At 39.4% G+C, this 21132-nt stretch overlaps 1 protein-coding gene across 4 annotated transcripts in view; it reads right to left on the bottom strand.

Annotated features, from left to right (window-relative positions):
- The window catches only part of mcf2l2 (MCF.2 cell line derived transforming sequence-like 2), an 80212-nt gene that overhangs the window by 11440 nt on the left and 47640 nt on the right, over positions 1-21132 (bottom strand). For 3 of the 4 annotated variants that reach the window (XM_042005586.1, XM_042005588.1, XM_042005589.1), the window contains exons 16-29: positions 19482-19548; positions 18058-18173; positions 17277-17346; positions 15789-15881; positions 15590-15682; positions 13582-13704; positions 12483-12563; positions 12147-12287; positions 11531-11623; positions 9744-9822; positions 5422-5452; positions 5159-5250; positions 2380-2463; positions 343-438 (exon numbers count right to left, since the gene is read on the bottom strand). In XM_042005586.1, the coding sequence (XP_041861520.1) occupies positions 343-438; positions 2380-2463; positions 5159-5250; positions 5422-5452; positions 9744-9822; positions 11531-11623; positions 12147-12287; positions 12483-12563; positions 13582-13704; positions 15590-15682; positions 15789-15881; positions 17277-17346; positions 18058-18173; positions 19482-19548 (1259 nt within the window). The remainder of the gene's footprint in view (positions 1-342; positions 439-2379; positions 2464-5158; positions 5251-5421; positions 5453-9743; positions 9823-11530; positions 11624-12146; positions 12288-12482; positions 12564-13581; positions 13705-15589; positions 15683-15788; positions 15882-17276; positions 17347-18057; positions 18174-19481; positions 19549-21132) is intronic. The other variant, XM_042005590.1, reaches the window with a different exon arrangement.

Genomic DNA, 21132 nt, shown 5'->3' with positions numbered 1-21132 from the left:
CCCTGATCTAAACTGTACAGTTGGTGTTGTACATGATTATATAAACAAATGTGAACAAGAACTACCAGAGAGAAAAGCAAAAAGAAAAATAAAGAAATCATTGAGTCTAGGACAGAGGCGACCAAGTCCAGTCCTCAAAATCTACAATCCTGCAACTTTTAGATGCATCCTTTATCCAACACGCCTGAATCAGCTGAACGGCTCGTTACCAGGCCTCTGCAGAGCTGGAGGACATGCGGATGATGACATTTGATTCAGATGTGATGGAGAACGGTTGCATCTAGAAGTTGCAGGATAGTAGATCTCGAGGATTGGGCACCCCGGTCTAGGATAATTAGATACCTTTTGTGCGTCTCGTGGCAAAAGAAGAGGATGAGGAAGCAAGAGAGGAGGTAAGCGAGAAGCGACGGGGAATGTCTGCCTCCTTAGCAGCAGGATCTTCAGCCAGAGGAGACAAATAACATGGAGAAGGACAAGGAAGGGCAGACATTCAGGATAAAAAGAAGCAAAGGAAGGGAAAAGGAGTAAAAAGCAGGGTGACGTAACAATGGACAAAAAGAAGGAAAGAAGTTATTATTTAGTCTGCAGGTGAGCAGTTGAAAGACTAATCAGCACTTATATGATACACTTGAATAATTATAAAGAATATCCAAGAATAAGAAAACTGTAAAGTAAATATAAAACAAGTTCAATATTTCCACTGATAAAACGCATGATGTGATGAAGAAGATGCCAAAAAGAAAAAGAAAGATGCTCATGAAAGTTTAAATTTGATGTTCTGCATGGAGACAAATGAGGAGGAGCCATATAACAATGATGAAGTGAAGACAAACTGAGACGTCACAGACAACAGATGCAACTAAACTACATCTTCTATCACTGATTGTTGAGACCTAAAATTCCTGATTTTGATGATGATGATGCCTGACACAGCTGCTGCAGGTTTGTCGACTGCATCCATGATGAGAATCTCCCGTTCCACCACATACCAAAGCTGCTCTACTGGACTGAGATCTGGTGGCTGTGGAGGCCGTTGGAGTCCAGTGAACTCATCGTCATGTTCTAGAAAGCAGGTGGAGATGATCTGAGCTTTGTGACATGGTGCATTAACCTGCTGGAAGTAGCATCAGAAGATGCTCCACTGTGGTCATAAAGGGATGGACATGGTCAGCAACAATACTCAGCTAGGCTGTGGTGGTTAAACCAGGCTATGTTGGTACTCAGGGACCCAAAGTGGGTCAAGAAAATCTCCCCCCACCATTACACCAGCAGCAGTCTGAAGCGTTGATCCAAGACAGGATGGATCCATGTTTTCATGATGGTTCCAGCAGATTCTGAGCCGAGCATCTGAATGTGGAGCTGAAATGGAGACTCATCAGACCAGCAACGTTTCTCCATCTTCTATTGTCCAGTGTTGGTGAGTGTGTGTGAATTGTAGCCTCAGTTTCCTGTTCTTAGCTGACAGGAGACACCCGGTGTGTCTTCTGCTGCTGTAGACCATCTGCTTCAAGGCTGGACGTGTTGTGTGTTCAGAGATGCTGTTCTGCAGACCTTGGTTGGAACCAGTGCTTACTGGACTTCCTGTTGTCTTTCTATCATCTCCAACCAGTCTGTCCATTCTCCTCTGACCTCTGACATCAACCAGACATTCTGGTCCAGACAACTGCTGCTCACTGGATATTTTCTGTTCTTCAGAACATTCTCTGGAAACCCTGGAGATGGTTGTGTGTGAAAATCCCTGTAATACTCAGACCAACAACCATGCCACGTTCAAAGTCTCTTAAATCTCCTTTTTTCCTCATTGTGATGCTCAGTTTGAACTTCAGCAAGTCGACTTCATGTCTACGTGACTAAATTCATTAGGTTGCTGCCATGTGATTGGCTGATTTGATATTTGTGTTAATAGGAAGTTAAACAGATGATTAAGTGGACTGTATGTTCCATTCAACAACATCGATCATCCACAGCTATCCTGGGATTAATCAGATTAAAAATTTTAATTGTTTGACCCTAATTTTAATATAGCAGAGTATTTTACAAACAATATTTACTTGCTGGATAATGAACAAAGTGTTAAAACCACATCTTCCTCTAACAACAACACTGTTTAAAATGTCAATACGTCTTCATTCTGTTTTCACAGGGTACACCTTATCATCTAACATCTGACTGAAGCTTGTGCTTGGTTCAAATAACTCTCACATACACAATGGGTGGAATTAGGTGGAGATAATGGTGACAATATAAACCATGCTGCTAATCAGGACGAGTACGATGATCAAGCTATGGAGGCAGGTAAAGACAACAAAGGAGCAGATCGGTGTTTAAAAACATGTTGATGATGACAAAGGTTGGGTGAGAGGGCTTGTGACGTGTTACCTGCTGGAAGACTCCTCCTGTTAGAAAGTCCTTGTAAGGTAAAATGCTTCCTAGCATTAGCTGCAGAGTTGCCTGAAGCATCGACTGAGCCGCAAGGAAAGGTGGAGCAGAAGATGGTGCAGCAGGGAAAGGAGAAAAGAGTTGGGCTTTGAGTGTCTCTGGAAAATGTTGCAAAGTTTCATTAACCTGAGCAACACCGAGTACTCTCTTGGCCTCAGAGGCAAGCAAAAAAAACAAACAGAATTTCCAGAAAACTTTCTATAGCTTTCCCAAAATGAAGCAAAACAAATGAAAACCATTTCCAGTGGCTTTTGTACTCAGAAAACAGAATCCTGTTGCACATTATTTAGTTATGATTGGCAGAAGAAGAAGAGACCCATCCTGAGAACAGAGTCTAATGAAAGTAAATTAATCAGTAAATACACATATTATACATCATATATCAAATCTTATACAAACTTTGCAAATTATGACTAAACCAGCTTGAGGGATGGAGAGTCTTATCAAGGGGTGGCCAGGTATTATGACATCATGGTAATTATTTCACAATCAGGAAGTTTGTTAACATAATTTAGCAATAAATTCCAGAAAGAATTTCCAGCTTCAATAGAAATAATAAATCCTATAGCCAGGATTTAATGGATAGAAGAAGTTCCATGCAAGAGGAATTCTTCTGCGTACTATTAAACATGGGAATGCTACACAGTCTTGCTTAAAATTAGTAGCAAGTTCATTCAGAGACCAAAGATGGCTATCTGTGGAGAGGGGCTAATAGATATACCTAACAGATCAGAGATACGTTTAAATAAAAGTTTGCCAATAGTTCAGAAAGTTTGAACACAACCAAAACATATGCAGTTGGGCGTCTGGAAGCATCTATCACATGCTTCAGTAGTACTGAGACAGAACTTGGAAAGAATATCTCTAGTGTAGTGTAACTGGAACAGTACGTTAAGTTGAATAATAGCCTGACGCAACTGGAGGAAGAATTCACGGCATCTGGTGCTTTTTTTTAACATCAGAAATACTCGGTTGTAGTTCAGATTCCCAGTTTTCTCCACATTTATTAACATATGACTCATTTTTTGGTGACAACAGATTGTAAAGGTACATAACATGACCCTTAGAAGACGACTTGGTCTGGAATATTAAATCTATGCCACTACTAGCCGGAGCTTGAGGAAACTGAGGGGTATAGGTTCTTGCAAAGTCATGAAGCTGAATTGGTTAAAATTAGCAAAATAATCATTTATGTACTAGTCTCCCACTAAGAAGCTTTTTATCGGCTCAGAAACATCAACAGAATTAAAAATTGAGTCTCCCAGAAAGACCAGTAAAAAACTTATATGATTTCATACACTACCGTTCAAAAGTTTGGGGTCACTTCCCTATTGAATCCAATGGCAAAGTGACCCCAAACTTTTGAACGGTAGTGTATATTCTGTGGTTTTTGAACATCCTTTTAATCGTGTTTTAACGTGATTTGAATTGTTTCTGCATTGTTTGAATTTCTCTACATGTCCTCTCTATCATGTAAAGCACGTTTAACTGTTTTTATGTACAAACCGAGCCTAATGAGCGTCTCTGCATCAGTGGTACCTGCACACACATGCACTTCATCCATGCCACGAGCAATGAAACACCCTCACACCATCACACATTCTAGTTTATGCACCTTTTGCTAATGATATCCTGGATGTTTTACCTTTCATATGAAGAAGCCAACACTCATTTTTCTGACACCGAGCAGAAACGTGGACTCATCTGATCACAGAATGTGTACATCATCTTCTCTCTCACGTTTCCATGCCGGCTTTTCTGTGAAAATATCTGGTTTCCAGCTTGTGTAATACAGTTTCTGGTGTAATGTAGCTTCACTGATAACTGTGACGCGATGATTTCTCATCCAGTGCTGCTTGAGAAGTTGAGGGTCACATATCAGCCTTTATACACTGAGATTTCTCTAGATTTCATTCACTGATTAACAAAATGTTGTATTGTGGATGGTGAAAGACTTCAGATCTTTGTAATTATGCAGCTGCTGTTATATGGTACATCTGAACAAAATAAATAAAAAGTCAAACAGACTCATACGTCTGAGGAAATGTAATAATTAGGGGTGTCCTGATCCGATATTGATATTGGAAATAGGTCCGATATCAGCCAAAAAAAAAATGGTATCAGATTATGTTGGCCTGCATAAAAAACTCTCTGATATAAGCCGGTCTCTACTCCCTCCAGCAATTCTATCCTGCAGCGCCCGGATTCAGCAGAGCCCACGTGATCACAACAGCAACCGTAGCAAGGGGATGTCAGCCATGTGGCGGTAGTTTTCATTAAAGTCCAAAAAACAAGTAAAGTACAACACTTGTAATGCACAATTTTCCCCAAGGTGGAACAAAACCGGGGAAGCTGAATACGTCCAAGCTTATCGCGCATTTCAAGCAGCATCACAAAAACCTGTATGAGGATTTTGGCAGGACCACTGAGGTGAAGAAACAAACTTCTGCCTCCTTCAAACAGCCAATGCTGTGTGACGAACTCCCACAGAATGGCAAAAAGGCATTAACTATACCAGAAAAGACAGGCCAGCTTATTGAACTGGATAACCAGGCCGTCAGTAGAGTAATGCCGGGTTTAAATGCTTGATTGGCACCTCGAGCCTCACTACATTATTTATACATTTTATATACTGACAGTATAAAACAACTAATTAAAATAAATGTTTTCTTTTGCATTATTCAGCCTTTAAGGGCTCAAATTTAAGTGACCTGTTTACCTCTCTTTTGGCTGGAAATGGGGTTGGTCCTCCTGAAACCAGACTCTGGACTCGATGAATCAGACTGCCTCAGTGCCATCTTGTTAATATTCCTAATGGGGAAGAAGGACAGGTCAGTCACTGATGGAAGCCAAAGAAAAAGTTCAAGCTGAACGTCAGTCAGCTTCATTTTCAACAAAGCTTTTTCACGTTCTGCCTTGCTCCTGAAAAAATGTTCAAAAGAAATGATTTATCGTATTTTGTGTGATATGTTAGTGTCTCACCTTATAGGCGCCCTTATGAGCTGGCTGGCTTCTGTAAAACCAAAAGAGATGTATTATTTGACTTGATGTAAACAGACCAGTGATCAAAATGTCTGACTCTCTGTGTTTAGGTCTGGCTGGGCATAAGCAACAACATGCTCCCAGATAAACATTTCTACCAGATAAATGGTTTGTAGAGCAGAATGTGTGCTGCTGGAAAGAATTCTGTTTTAAATGTAAATTTAGTTGTGTTTTTATGGGGCAAACATTAGTTCCTCACTGAAAAAGTGTCCAAAAATCATTCTCTTCTAGGAAAAGGACAACATGCCATTTGCCTCTAGAAGCAGACTTTCTTTTTCCTGAACTGACCTCCAGGCTGAAACATCGGTAGAAATATGACCTTCCCATCTTCTGGGCTTTGGAGCATCTGACACCAGAATACATCAGTGAATTTATTTTCCTCATCGGACTCCTCAGCTAGTGATGGGACTGAGCAGAGTCTACAGAGCGTGTCGAGTAATCCAGGAAGCATTTCTGCAAAGCGTGTATCAGGGTTTGTGTCGTTTCAGAGGAGTGACGTCATTGATTACGTCCGAAGCCTCGCCGCTCGGCAGTACCACATGACTGGTTCGGAAAGAGGCTCAACTCTTGTGCAAGACTTATCTGTAAAAGAGGTTTTTTAAACACTGGAGAAGGTGTTTCCAAAAGAAAAAAAAAAGAAGAAGAAAAATCAACTATTCTATCCTATATTCATTTAGCAAACTCCTACCTCCAAAGCAGCTCACATCTGAAGGTGGTTAGGTAGTAATGTTAAGAGTCCCCTGTGGGATTCGAACTCTGGTCTCCTGCACAGGAGGTGCAGAAATATAGTTTCTTAATGAAAATGCATAAAATCTGCCCTGAACTTTACATCAGTGTCCTGGTTTAAATGAGCACTTTCACAGTCATCTGCCTGATTAAACCAACCCTATTTTCCAGAGGTGACGCAACACATGAACATTACTCCTCATGGCCTTATCACATTATTACACAACAACAGAATTTTAGCCGAAGAAATAACTTTTATAAAAGAACCAGAGTTCATGACGGATATAACATGTCTACACTCACGTAGAAGTTGTAGAACGTCGGTGTTCAGGGCAATCTGGGACTGAATATTGATCTAACTGAATCATGAATGTGATACAATACAGTCGTGATATACTCACTAGCAAATACACTGTACTGATATAAGCTAATTCTGTGGTCACAGTTTTTATTTGACAGCTGTTACATGTCACATATTACATGGTTCAGATCAAAGTCGCTTGTTTTATACACTTTGTCCAGCGGATGGCTTCATGTGCACATAAAGTCTCAAGAAATGAACCATTTTCAAGACCAGAGTAGCAAGTTTGGTCCTAGGGAGCTGCGATCCTACAGGTTTTATGTTCCCTGCTCCAACACCCCTGATTCAATTTAAATAGATCCAACAGCTTATCAGGTTCAGCGCAGTGACTCATTCATTTAAATCAGGTGTGTTGAAGCAGGGAAACATCCAAAACTCGCAGGACCAAACTTGTCTACCCCTGATCTAGACCAGACACTGGATAGCTTCAGTGTCTCATGATGCTTCCTCTGCCGATCACTACACCCTCAGGTCTTCTGAAATCAATATTATACCCTTAATTTAACCAAGTAAAACTCGTTGAGATCCTAATCTCTATCAGAACAGTGACCTCTGACCAAGACGTCAGCAACGCGTCAATATAAACAACAGAAAGTAAAGCTAAATTTCTGTTTGATCCATGGACATCTGGAAGTTGTGTCTCACATTAGTGCATTTCCTGTCAACAGAGTTGCAGTTTTCTCAAGTGTTGTCCAGCAGATGTAGGTGTTTTAAACCATGGACCACCAACTCCATCCCTTGAGGATCTGTGTTCTGCTCCAACACACCAGACCCAAATTAAAGTGTAACTACACCCCCTACTTTGCGAAACTTCACCCACTGCCGAATTTGAAAAATGCCTGAAACTGCAGGGGTGGGAGGTGTGGAGTGATCAGGGGGCGGAGAGTGGGCGGGGCAGGACACAAAGGCAGAAATGATTGACAGACAGCAGCTCATCTCACTGGCAAGATGCGAAGATTCACGAAGCAGCTACGCCGCAGAGCGTCTTTGAGGTGGAAGACTTTTCCCTCCTGAATCTCCTCAGCTACAAATGAACCAGGTGGTCCTGAACGTATCAGTGTGAGCCGTTAGCGCTGTTAGCTGCCTGTCAGCAGCTGCAGCAGCTCTGGAAAGCTGTGGGGACTCGCGGCAGGTTGTGGCAGCTGCAGGAAGTGCTGCTGGAAGTTGCTGCTGCTATGATTTGAGCTGCTGTCTGTCACCAGATGAGGATCAGCAGGTAAAGAATAAAGTCCGGTGTTACTTTTACACCCTCAAAAGTTCAAATCCGTCCCATTGCAGGAATGTTTCATCAGAAACTCTGTGAAAGAACAGAAGTCTGAAACTAGCAAATCTATACCAGATAAGTTCACATCCCTTCATATGCGTTGGTGGGCTTGGTTTACTATGGTTTACACAACTCAAAAAAAAAAAAGAAAAAACACATGTTTTGGTGCACTACCCCTTTAAATATACCCAACAGCTTGTTGTCAAGCTCTGCACAAAGACCTATTAATAAACATCTAAAACCTGCAGGACGGTGGCCCTCAAGGACCAGAGTTGGTGGTGTAAAGGACAGCTGAAGAACTCGTCTCATGAAGGTTTTTTTCTTTTGTTTAATTTTGACTCACCAGGTTTCTGTTCAGTCTCTTTAGAAAGGGTGTATATTCAATGAAGAGGTTTAAAATGGAAGAAGCTTTGCTTTTACACTTTTGATAACTCCACAGCTGGAAGGTGATTTTTTTTTATAGATTTTTCTGTAGTGTGTGTTGGGAATATTTTACATTTAAGTATCTTATTCTCAGCATTTCATAATTAGAATTAATTCAAACTACATAGATGGAGATTATATGTGATTGCAGCTGTAAGCAGACTGCAATTTGTTAAGAGAAGTGAATTTTAGACTGCATGTGTAGACAGGCTGACAGCGGTTTATCATATAAGGTTCTTAGAGTCTTCGATGCCTTGAGGACTATGTGTCTCCACAGGATTGGTCAACTTAGGACTAAGGAATGTCTTTGTCTGAAAGACAATAAAGAACTGGAAAAAGGAGAAGCTGTCAACCATATGATGGCTTAAAAAAAAACTACAGAATGTTATCAAGGACAAGAAACTACAAAATGCCATCACAAACTATTTTTCCACGCCACCTGCTTCAAGAGGGTCACCACAGCATCTAAACTGTTTGGCTGAATTGAACTCGGCTGTGTTTTATTTGAGCTGATCTGAGATCCCCCCCACTATCTGAGAGCAGAGATGATGGCTAATTTTCTTTGATTCTGAGACTTATTTTCTTTACCTGCCAGTTACATTAAAGTAATTTAGCAGACACTTTTATCCAAAGCGACTTACAGAGGGCAGGCAGTAGCATTTAGGGTCTTGCATAAGGACCCAACTGGATGGTGTTATTGTATTCATGGGGGATCAAATGCTGGTCTCCCACATGGGAGACAGATGCTCTGCCAACTGAGGTATCCAGTCAGCTGATTCAAGCATTTTTGTTTAGCTGAGTGTTTAATGGCACACTTGACTGGGATGTGACAGAACACAGATTTATTTCTACTCTACTCAGACTCCAGAGGTCGCATTTAAAGAGCCCATATCATGTTTATCCATGTTAAAATGATGTATTATCACCTTAAACATCACCCAAAGTACTAAAAAGAGCAGATTTATAAAATACTTTAGTATTTTTATGGAGAAGGAACTTGATTTATCCAGCAGTTTCAAACAACATGATTTAGTTCCCAGATTTATTTGTACTGTGATAATTTTTAAAATAGAAGCTTATTCTGCAAGATACAACTCCTAACAATAGCAGGATGGGCGTGTATGGCTATTTAGCGAGCACTGTCAGGAATTATTAAAATAAGAAATTAGCAAAAGCTGCAAGAAGACACCAGCCAGAGGACGGCAGTGTCCCCAGATCAAACCGTGGGTGCTGGTAGACAGCTGGACATGACCAAGCAAGCACATACCAGCAGCCAGTGGTCGTTTCTGACCATCATCAGCTGTTCAAGCCTCTACAGGTAAACAGCAGCCACTCACCAGGCTGAACAAGCTAGCTGCTAGCTGCCATACACCCTGACATTAGCAGAAAGAAAAAAGCAATGCATAGATTATATGTTACAGAAATGTTTACATCTATACTCCAGAATTATGGAAAGACATTTTAATAGAAGAAGTAGTTTATACACACCTCTGCAGGCTTGTAACTGGCCGGTGAGAACTTTACGGATCTCTGACACCCACATATTTTTCACATCTATGGAGGGAGCCTGGGGAAGAATATGTGCACAAATATTAATCTACTACATATGCACAGTACATGTACACACGAATATGTAAGCGAGAAAGTGTTTGTTGGGGAGGCAGCGTGGTGCAATGCTGCCCTCAAGAGCAGGACTGGAAAAGTGGTTTTATTTTCTACATATGCATTTATACACTGTATGCCAGGGATCCTGGCTCTGCACAAACCTGCTAATTACCCAATGATTTGAGTCAGGTGTGTTGCAGCAGGGAAACTTCTAAAACCTGCAGGACTCTGGCCCTCCAGGACCAGGATTGAGGATCCCTGCTGTAGGCCCATAAGGTTTATTTTCATTAGTCACATAATAAATTATTTTAAATTACACCATCACCAAAAAAGAAGATACTGAAAGAAGTTACGTAATTTTGGATATTTAATCTATTTTGGTCTCAAAGAGCTTGTTTAGACCTGTAAACCTGCATCTAGAGTAATTTGCTCATAGGCTGGCACCTCCTGCTGGGTCAGTTCACACCAACTAATGTGTTTCCACAGCGACCTGTCACTCTACACGCAAACAATCAAATGTTGAGGGTGACAATTAGGATCTGACTGTTTATTAAAGATCAGATAATCTGTGATGTTTTATAAACAGTGAATCTGAGAAGACACCTAACTAGATTTTTGTTCTGAGTCACAAAGAACCGCTGGTTCAATCTGAATGGTGCAATGAAACTGAAACCATTTTCTTCTGGTGCAGGAAATAAAAACTAATAAACATATTCATGAGTGACGTACGGGTACAAACACACGTTACTGAAAGTCTCTTCCTGAGTATTGTGTATATTCTTCAGCCACCTCTCATTTGCTCATATTTTGCTAGGATGCTGTGACTTAAAATACAACAGAACAAATCAACAGAAAAGCAGCAAAAACTGTTTGTCCAGCTTTATTTGGTATGACTACATTTATTCTTCCCAGTCTGAACCCTCCTAGAGAAGCTTTCTGTCATGTCTAATAGCTTTCCAGGATTCTTGAAAGACTTTCAGAAACTCTTCTTTGGATGTTTCTGCTTTTTGTTTCATTCTTGGTCCAGATGATCCAACACTGCTTCAATAATAGCATAATTTGTGGCAGCTCAGTCTTTTTTTCCCATAATTAAGGAAAGTTGGCAGCCACCCCTCAATGGAAAACATTTCTGATGAGGCTGTCACACCAGATTCAGAGAGAATCTGTAATGGGAACAGTGGTTCTGCAGAATAGTGACCGGTCAGTGTGCAGTTCAGCAGAGGAAGTAAACTGACCCAGAAGAAGACGTGAAAAGGCTCTTCTGGATTCTCCAGGCCTGGTGGCTGAGGTGGTGCCTGTTTCTTCTCCTGGAGTAAATTCTAAAGTGGTCATTTGTCTAGTTTCCCAACTTGTTCAGACGAGTCAAACAGACTTCAGTGGTAGCGAGGTCTGACCGGATGACTGCCACTAAGACAAACAAGTAACGAGTGCAGAGGAGACCAGGTATTTAAGGAGCTGAGAGACAATGAGCCACAAGTGAGTTGAATGAGCCGTCACTGGTCAACACAGCTTTCTCCTGACAGGAAGACAGGAAACTAAAGGAAACTAAGGGAAACCGATGGATCCTACCAGCCAATGTTGAAAGGAAAAATGATTAAATCAAACAGAGGAGACAGTGCTCACAGCCACACCACGGGTGAAAAGCAGGAGCTTGAACATCATGAACATACCTGGATGATGTAAACTTCTTCTCTGGCGTTGTACCACACCTCAAACTTTTTGTTGTCACCTTTGACATTCTCCGTTATCCCCACAGCACTCATCTGGACAGAAAAGGCCGTTTGTTACTGGGAACCAGGAAACATGCCACTAAGACGGTATATGAGATGACTGTGAAGTTTGGTAGTGTAGTGTGCTTTATAAAATCTGAATTCAGTCTTAATAAGAGGCATCTATACTTGGAAAGAAACAGTGATGCTGTGGCATAAAGGAAAAAACATTTTACTTTACTCAAGTTGGCTTGCTATGTTAGTTCATCTTAAAATAAGTTGAATCCTGTAGACAGAGGCTGAGCAGCGATAATCTCATCATATTAGATTTGTTAGAGCTGCAGCAGGTTTAGAGAAAAAACAACCCTGTCTACACAAAGTAATCTCTGAAGTTTTGTTGGTCTTTTGACATCCAAATCTAAACTGAGGACATTGCAGATGTTTATTAACAGGTTTAATATTGACACAGGTATTTTAAAAGTATATCTTTATCAGCTGCTTCATACTTCATACCCACAGAGCATGTCATTAAGTATTATTAACCACTATGACTGGACGTGTTGGACGTTTGTCTGACCTTGAGAGAGTGTTTGAAGCTGTAGGTTGGAGTCTTCTCGTGGCCCTCTGCGGTTTCCTCTCGTTTCTTACAGAAAAGCAGCATCTTGTCGTACAGAAACAGGTGCCTCTGCATGGGCTTAAATCTGGCCAGGTCCTTAACCTGAAATCACATCACCTGTCTGTCATTTTACATCAGTTTGGAAAGATAAATTTATACCAGGTCATTTATTGCTACTCTACACAGACCAGTAGCAACAGCAGCTCATCAGACTACTTTACCTTTTAACAATTAAACAAAAGTCACGTCACCTTCTATTAATGGGGGGAGCAGGGAAGCTGAAATATGAGGCTGTACCTTGCTGTGGCCTCTCTTGTGGTCAGTCCACACGTTAAAGGATCCCTGCATCAGCAGCTTTCCGAGTTCACTCAGGTTTCCCTGTGAACAGCAACAAGCAAACATCCATTCTTTGTCCTGCTTCACCTTTCAGGGTGACGGGCGTCCATCAGCCAGCATTTAACCCCTCGGCCCTCCTCGGACATTCATTTTGTTAGTACTGTACTCGCTGAGCATGTCGGCTGTGTTGCGGCAGGTGGCATGAAGTGTTGCAAAGACTCTTCTTTTTAGACAAATATTTGAAATCCAGTGTCTTTTTCTATCATGTCTATTTTTCTCTGTTGATGAATTTTGTACCCTCTTGTGGACAAGTGTCCAAGCACAAAAACTACTTTAAAATTTTCACTTTCATTGATTCTTTTTAATCATTTAAACAACTTCCGTCCTGCTTAAAAATAGAAAACAAAATAGATTTTAACCCTTTAAATGCCAGTCTGAATTAGTGCATCATTTGTTACAAAAACACCAGAAAAACTAAATTATTTCCCATATAATAAATATTAGAGAGATGGCTCTTTGGTTGTAATTAGACACTTGCATATGTCAAATATTAGCAACTAAATGGATTAGATTCCATTTATATTTTTCATGTAGTATTAGAAACTCTATCTGGGGACTTGCATGGCAAAAATATACATGTGCCAAAAAACTGCTATAAAATCACCATCCATCAGTATTTTCTTTCACTAATCACTTAAACATTTTCAGACCTGATCAAAACTTCCAAATATTTATTAATTTAAAGACTTTTAACCCTTTAAATGCCAGTTTAATTATTTGAATTGTTATATATTCATGAAAAAACATACAAAAGTAAAAATTGATATGAAATAAATATCACAGCAGCTTTGGTGGTGATAAGATTCTTTGATTTGTCAAAGGTTAGCAGTCTTATAGCAGTTTTTAGCCACTTTTGGGCATGAAGGTCACCAGAAGGGATTAAATCTGAGAAGGGCAGAAGAGTTTAGGTGAACTAAATGAGCTTTTGTCTCAAGTTGCATCCTCTTCAATATAACAGTGTACTTACTGGTGTGTGTGTGGATCAATCCTGCATACTTACCTGAAAACCAGTGATGGCTATTTGATGCATGGAGTCATTGACAGACTTGATGATGTCCAGCATGGTGCCTAAAGCCTCCTCCAGCTCAGCCATCCCTTCACCCTTACTGCATTTTAACATCTCCTATTTAGTAGCAAAAAGGCAGTGAATTAGAAACGAAAAGGGTCAGATGATGAGAAGACCAGAAACAAGACGAAGCAAATATAAAGTCAAAGGAGAAGAAAGGTGAGGAACATGATTTAAGATGTAAAGATATGGGGTCATGTCCTAACTGTTGTGATTTCTTTATTAGTTTTCTAAGTACAGCCTAAATCTTTCGAGAGATGCCGTCTTTGAGTGGTTTTTAATCTAAAATCAGGATTTTGTTAGAGCTGCACAAAGTCTGGAAATGATGTGACTCCACATTTTTTACATTTTCTGACACATTTAACCGTTTGATAAAACAGAGAATATATGACTGGAAGCAGATTTAGTGGAAATTTGGCTGTTAGTGTACAGTTACCAAACATAAAACCGTAAAAGTTCTTCATCGTTTTATTTGTTTTGTTTTTACAGGAGTGATTCTGTCCCCAGATGGACAGAAACTTTCAGCATTTCTAGCCAACACTGCTATAAACAGGTTTACAGATTCACTGAGAAGGCCCACTCATGACAACATATGTCATGGTCCATATTTTGGTTTCTCAGGGTGGATTCACACTGGCACCATTTGGTCTGCTTTAAACAAACCCTGGTCCGCTTCCACAGATAGTCCAGTCCGTTTGGAGCAATTTGAATGTTCCTTCAGACTTAAAGAAGCGAACTCTGGTCCGCTTGAAAGCAAACAGACCATCCAGCGAACCAAAGAGAAGAAAAGATGAAGAGCAACTGCTGCTCATACTGGACCGATTCTGGAGAAAACCAGATCAGGTTTGAACATCAAAGTAAAGCCAGAAACCAGACTGCAGAAATTGATTGTTGATTCATAGTTCCCTTGTGGTGAACGAACTGTTTTCGGTCCCAGCCAATCAGTGAGCCGGATTTTCTTCTTCTTTCTTGTTAGTCAGCGGTTGCTTTGGAGAATTCTGCCCCCTTGTGAGCAGTCGTTGTAAGTGCGTGGCATTGTCAAGGTGGCTTGTTTGCTTGAGTCAAGTTCAGTGTGAAAGTAAACCAAATCAAAAGAAGGTGGGACATTTTTCAGAGTTCCCTGCCCAACCAAACTGAGTGTGAATACTCCTGTAGTTTCATGTCATGTCATGTTTTGTATTTAGTTATTCGTCTGTTGGTTATTGATCTTCAGTTTCTGTTTAATTTTTTTCGCTTCCAGTCAGCATCTGTCTGCCTAGACTTTATCCAGGTCTGAGTCCTTGTGTGTCCAGCCCAAAAATGTTACCATACCAAAAAATGTTTGGCCCAAACATGGCCCATGTGCATTTTTGTTTGACCCAAATTTGGTCTTGACACTCACTAAATGTGAGTGTAGCAGCCAAAACTTAGTCACATGAGGAGGGCTTCCCATGCTTAGACCACTTACAGCCCACAAAAAATACATGCTGTAATCCACGTCAAGGCCAACAACTGACATCTGGACCACATATGGCCCACACAACACCTGCCAGCACCGCAAATGAGCCACAAGAGCCAAAAGTAGCCTGGATTCATTACAATAAGAAGAGTAAGAAATGATGAAATGCTTCTCACAGGAAATGTGAGCTTACACGACAAGAACATATTTGGCCATTTAGGACCAGCTGGTCAAATCTTATCGGACAGGGATCTGATCCAACCAAAAGCACGGTCAGTGTTTTCTTAACAAATGTGAAATAAATAAATAGAAAGTCCTAATTATTTAATTGTCCTTATGTAAGTACTTTGCTCAGACAGATTTTTAAGTATTTTTAAAGACGTCTGTAAGCCAAGTGACGCCCTGAAAGGAAGTAAAATGGCATTAAAAGGAGACTCTAATACAGTCTGACAGTCAATTTCCCTTTAATGTCCAGTGTGTTGGCAAGTGTGTTGGTGTGTGCACCTTCAGCATGAGTTGGTATTTGGTGATCCTCTGAACAGGCTTCAACAGGTAGGCATCCAGAGACAATTTATGGTCTAGTTTCTTTTGACATTCCTGTAATAACAAAGGAATCTGCTTCTCAGGAACAAACAAATAATGAGCTTTAACCTGTTAAAGTTTAGAGATGAGTCACAAATATGACAAGAGCACCAACTCGTACCTGAAAGAAAAGGCTGTCTCCACACTGTCTCCACAGCACTTCTGAGCGAGGCTTATTTTGGCAGTACTTTTCATACACCTGAAGCTCTTCTTTCTAAAAATGCAAACACACGTTAATGTCAGACCTTCAGCTTTCAGCCTGAAACTGTTCATACGAACGGAAACTTAAACACCTCCTTTAATATGTACTGGGGCTTTTTTTAATTAGAGAAAATTAGATAATAACTGGTGCGGTATTACACATGGTTGGAAAGCCTGATTAGTCACGTTTATAACCAGGTAGAACTTATAAGGACCATGCTTCTGTAGAAAAGCTACACAGCTAAATGTGTGGGTAAATAAAATGGGCCAACATCTGCTTTAATATTCTCCTGTTGGTGTTTGAGGTGTGTTTGAGTCACACATGTATGACCAGAAGCTGTGATTCCATATCTCCAGAATCTGGGACCTAGCTCCATCCTCATGGACGACAACGCTCTCCTCCACAGAGCCAGGGTCATCACAGAGTGGGCAGGATGGGATGACCCGACATAAGCCACGAGCTCCACACACTGCTGGGATCAGCTTGGTCCTGCTGTACGTCCCAGAGGGACCGAAACAACCACCCTGGTTGAGGAATGGGATGCCATCCCACCGCTTAATGTGACCAGACTGGTGACCGCCATGAGGAGGAACCAGGCTGGTGTGGAACCTCATCACTACTGAAAATGAACAAAGTGTAAAAAAGGCCAATATGTGTTGTTTTTACCTTCATACTGTGGAAGAATTTGAAACTCAGAACCAGAGTGAACCCCGACAGGAGAATATTACAGAGGATGTTTGGAGGCTCCGCCCACATGTTAACCTGTGCTGCTCATTCCACAAAAGAACAATTCTTACTAGTTAATTCTTGTAATAAAGATTACTAATCAGGCTTTATAATCATGTAAAACTTGGGAAATTAAGTAATATTTAATATAATATCATATTAATGTCATTTGGAGACAAAGAGAAATCTGAGTAAAGATCAGATACATGTTGTAACCCAAATCTTTAACTTTTAATAAACCCCAAAACATTTTCCATCAAGGGAAATCGTTTAGAAGATCTTAGAGTTAATCTTATTTTTTCTATTTAACTGTACTCTCCATATACATTTTATGTAATAATTTCTTTATTTAGAGTAAATCCATCAGCTATGGAAATGTCATATCTTACCTTAAATCCTTAAAGCCTGTTAAATCATTTAAATACTGAAGTTGAAGAACATCTAACAATTTCTAACATGATCTGTTAGGATCTTTAGAAGTATTTTTTCATAAATACATAAAAACATAAATTCTGTGTGTACAATATTTTCATAGGTCAGCTGGCAGAAGTTAGATAAGTTGTGTTTTTCTGCAGTTGAAGTTTCAGTCTTCGTGTATTTGTTGTTAAAACGTTTACAGACGAGACGTCGGGTACAGTCTGTTTATTTGGCTACTTTTCACCTCTTTTCTATGTGACTCACTCTTTTCAGAAAACAGGTTCCCACCAGTTCTGGTTTCTCTGCACAGTTTTCCAGCTCCATTCGAAATGTCCTGCAGAAAATTTACGAAACAGACAAAAGAAAATCTCAAGTTCATTTTTCTTCCTGGTTTCATGTTATTAGAGTCAACCCTGGACCTGGAAATTACAAAGAATTAATGCAGAATATTCGCAGACTTAATTTAGTAACACATACATTGACGGTGTAATTACATTTACAGAAAAATAAAGAGTAAAAACACTTAAATTTACCAGATTCTTTTCATTATATTTTGGAAAATGATGATAAATTTGCAAATTTTATATATTATAACAGTCTTTATAGGTGAATATTATATTATATTATATTATATTATATTATATTATATTATATTATATTATATTATATTATATTATATTATATTATATAACTACATCTTCTACGTATACATATATATCCTATTGCTTTTAGTCCATATTTAAAAAATACAGGACATAACTGAAAAAATACAGCGATAACAAGTAATTTTCAAAAAGACTTTTGGGCTCAAAAGCAATCAATATCAACATCAAAAGCTTTGATTCTTCCATTTCTTTGTTTAAAAAACTGTTCTTAGGGTGGAAAAGAAAATTTAGAGGCGCTATCAACTGCGAACAAGTGAGCAGACTAGAGACGTTTCAGTTCTGCAGCTTATCCTGGTCTTTAAGTCTTTTACAGGCAGCAACATGCTTGCTGTGGACATGAGCAGATTTAAAAACATGGTAAGATGATGCATTCCACCTACTTGTTGTGAAACTCATAAATATCCGGCAGGTTTCCAAACAGCACATCCCTTTTGTTCTCCAGTGATGGGGGGATGAGGTGGCTGAGCTCTGAGTTATTCAGCTCAGCAAAATAACCCTGGAGAGTCGGATGAGAATAGACACCAAAATGAACCACAACACCCCGACATCACAGCTCATCAGCTGATTACAGACACTGGTTTGCTCTGTTTTAAGATAATAGAGTCATTTAGTAGTAAATTAGCAAATGAAGTACAGGCTTGTGTGTACAATTATTATTATTATATATTTAGAAAAGAAAGTGATTGAATGCAAACAAAAAATAAATATTTTACTCATTAAAAAAGAGATTATAAAAAATATTCTAATTGAGGAAAATGTGGGACGTCTTCCTCGTAACAGCAAGCGGCCCTCTCTGGCTGAAACATCCAGTGATGTTGCCTCCATTTACCAGTCGCTGACTGAGTCTGAAGAAACGTGGATCCGCTTCTCAACCATGCAGCTGTCGGGCGTTCGAGGGTTTCTTCATGTTCAGCCCATTTAAGCATTAAGCTCAGGACTCTCCATGACTTACTTTAGCCAGTCTGTGGTTAATTTACTAGTTTATTTTGGATGATTGTCATGTTGCAGTGTCCAGTTTTACTTTAATTTCTTTAACAGATGGTCTCATATGTTCCTCACAGTATAATTAATATAGGATTCTCTGATGGCGGCCTGGTCCTGCAGCCAGGAAATCTTCAGTAGATGTCAGTAGATCCAGCAGGATCATTAACTTTGATTAGAACCAGTGTGTGGAAACCCTTTAAAAACAGCTTTTAGCTCTTTATAACGTCATAAACAAAACTCTGTTTATAGATTTTAAAGATAAAAGAAGATATTAACTTTAAAAATGAGCTAATTGGTATAATAAAGATTTATGAATTTATCTCACAGAGAAAATGAAATATTTAAACCTGATTTATCCTGCAGAGTAAATGTACACAAAGACAGACGATCAACCAGTTAACACGAGTTCATTTGTTCCTGTAGCTCCTGGAATCTACTGACTCTGTTTTCAGCCCGAACCCTCAAACGCCACCACCGCCCACATTTCTGATTAGCCGTGTAAATAACACCGGTTCTCTTCAGTAAATTCATCCGTTTCGTTTGTTGTTACCTTCTGTCACTAAATAAGACAACACAGATTCATGTATTTACTTTGATTTAAATAGCATTTATAATAAATCTTTATATATTTATAATAAATCTAAACTGAAAAATCTGTTTTTATGTAGAAGAAGAAACTGTATGAATCCCATAGCCTACCTCCAACAACCACACCAACAACATAATCTGCATGTCTTTACCTTCTTTATATTTTTAACATAAATATGCCACAACACATTCTTAAAATGATGTAAAACACAAATGAATCCAGCAGACATACCTCCATTATGCTTTGCAGCTCGTCCACATATATCCTCTCTGTTTCAATTAGCTCAGTCATGATGTGTCTGCAAAGAAAAAATTAAATTGTAATAAAATCTTTTGACAACATCCAGTCAGTGCAGCTCTGATAGCAAATCAAATGAGAAATGAATGATAACTGTCCTGGTGTGGCAACAAACTGCTGACTAACCAGGGACCAAGACAAACATGGAACAAATTTCTTTAGCAGCAGAACACTGGCACAGCAATAAAAAAATATCCCAAGAAATTAAACAAGCAAAGTTAAACTAAGAAGTACATCTGGTTAGTTGTGACAGCAGAAAGACGTCAGTAGCACACATGCTTTTATAAATGCTTTATTGTTATCTTCTATGCTTTGTGTAATTGTCACTTTAGTCATCTTTGTTTATTTTTAAAATGTGCTATAAAAATAAATTTGATTTTATTTGACTTGATAGCAATCCAGCAAATAAGCAACAATCACAGTAATTCTGTCAGCCAATAAAATCTACTTTGCCACAATATGAGGTTTGTAAATCGTTTTAACAGACGTCATTGAAATGAGAGCAAGAAATCTGATTTTTAACCGCGCGCAGCCAACCAGCTCGTCATGAGCACAGTCGTTCACTTTGTACACTACGTCTGTTACCGGAGGATTCCACTAGGGGGCGTATTAGAGAACTCAGACTGGATAGAGTTGCTGGATTGTGTACGATTTGGTTTCATTTGGGGATAAAAGCTGAGAAAAAAATCCTTGTATTATAAAGCCATAAACCAGAGGTCACTAACAAGCGGACCGCGGTCCGGATCCGGACCCAGAACTGGTCCCACATGGACCCGGAGTTAAAATAAAAAATCTACAGATGTGTCATTCATGAACGAATCGATTCTTTTGAATGACTCTTTTAAATGAACGATGGGAACCGATTCACAGCTGTGAGTCATTCATTTGTGAGCCATTCTTTTTATATACAAATTTTTGACACTGCCTTCATCAAATCAAATCAAATTTAATTTGTAAAGCACTTTTCATGCTATAGGCAACACAAAGTTCTTTACATGATTAAAAGCATAAGAATAAACACACTCAATGAAATCTTTCACACAGTCACATGGACACACGTATACACACACACGCCAAGCCCAACCCCCCCTTCCAGCAAAAATGACTGAATGAATAAAAAATGAATAAATAAGTAAATAAGAAGTAGTACAGTTGAGTAAAATGAAAATAAAATAAATAACATTTGTGACATAGAAGTCTGATGTCCAACACACTCCATTCATGTGAAGCTTCTATGGGCAGAGAGTATTATTTGGAAACAAATACTGTGAGTTCTATCCAAAACATTTACTAGAATTTGCACCGACTGCTCAGATTTATCCTTTTTTATCTATATTTTTCCTATAATATTTTAATCTTGTATAGTAGATTTTATATAGGTACATATTTTGATCGTTTGTCATTCTTGTATATTGGGAAATTTTGTAAGATATTGTGAGAACAAGCCAGTCTTTTGAATGGCACAATGAAAGGAACGGCTCCTCAAGATCTGGCTCCCTTCAAAGAGCCATAAATCCCATCTCTAATAAAATCTGACAGGGTGCTTTCATTTTAACTGGCGCAACTTTTACAGTTTTTACGGTAA

Source organism: Melanotaenia boesemani, chromosome 14 (assembly GCF_017639745.1).
Source record: "Melanotaenia boesemani isolate fMelBoe1 chromosome 14, fMelBoe1.pri, whole genome shotgun sequence".
In the NCBI taxonomy this organism is placed as follows: Eukaryota; Metazoa; Chordata; class Actinopteri; order Atheriniformes; family Melanotaeniidae; genus Melanotaenia; species Melanotaenia boesemani.
Note: the sequence above shows the minus strand (reverse complement) of the source record. Positions and strands in the feature narration are given on the sequence as shown.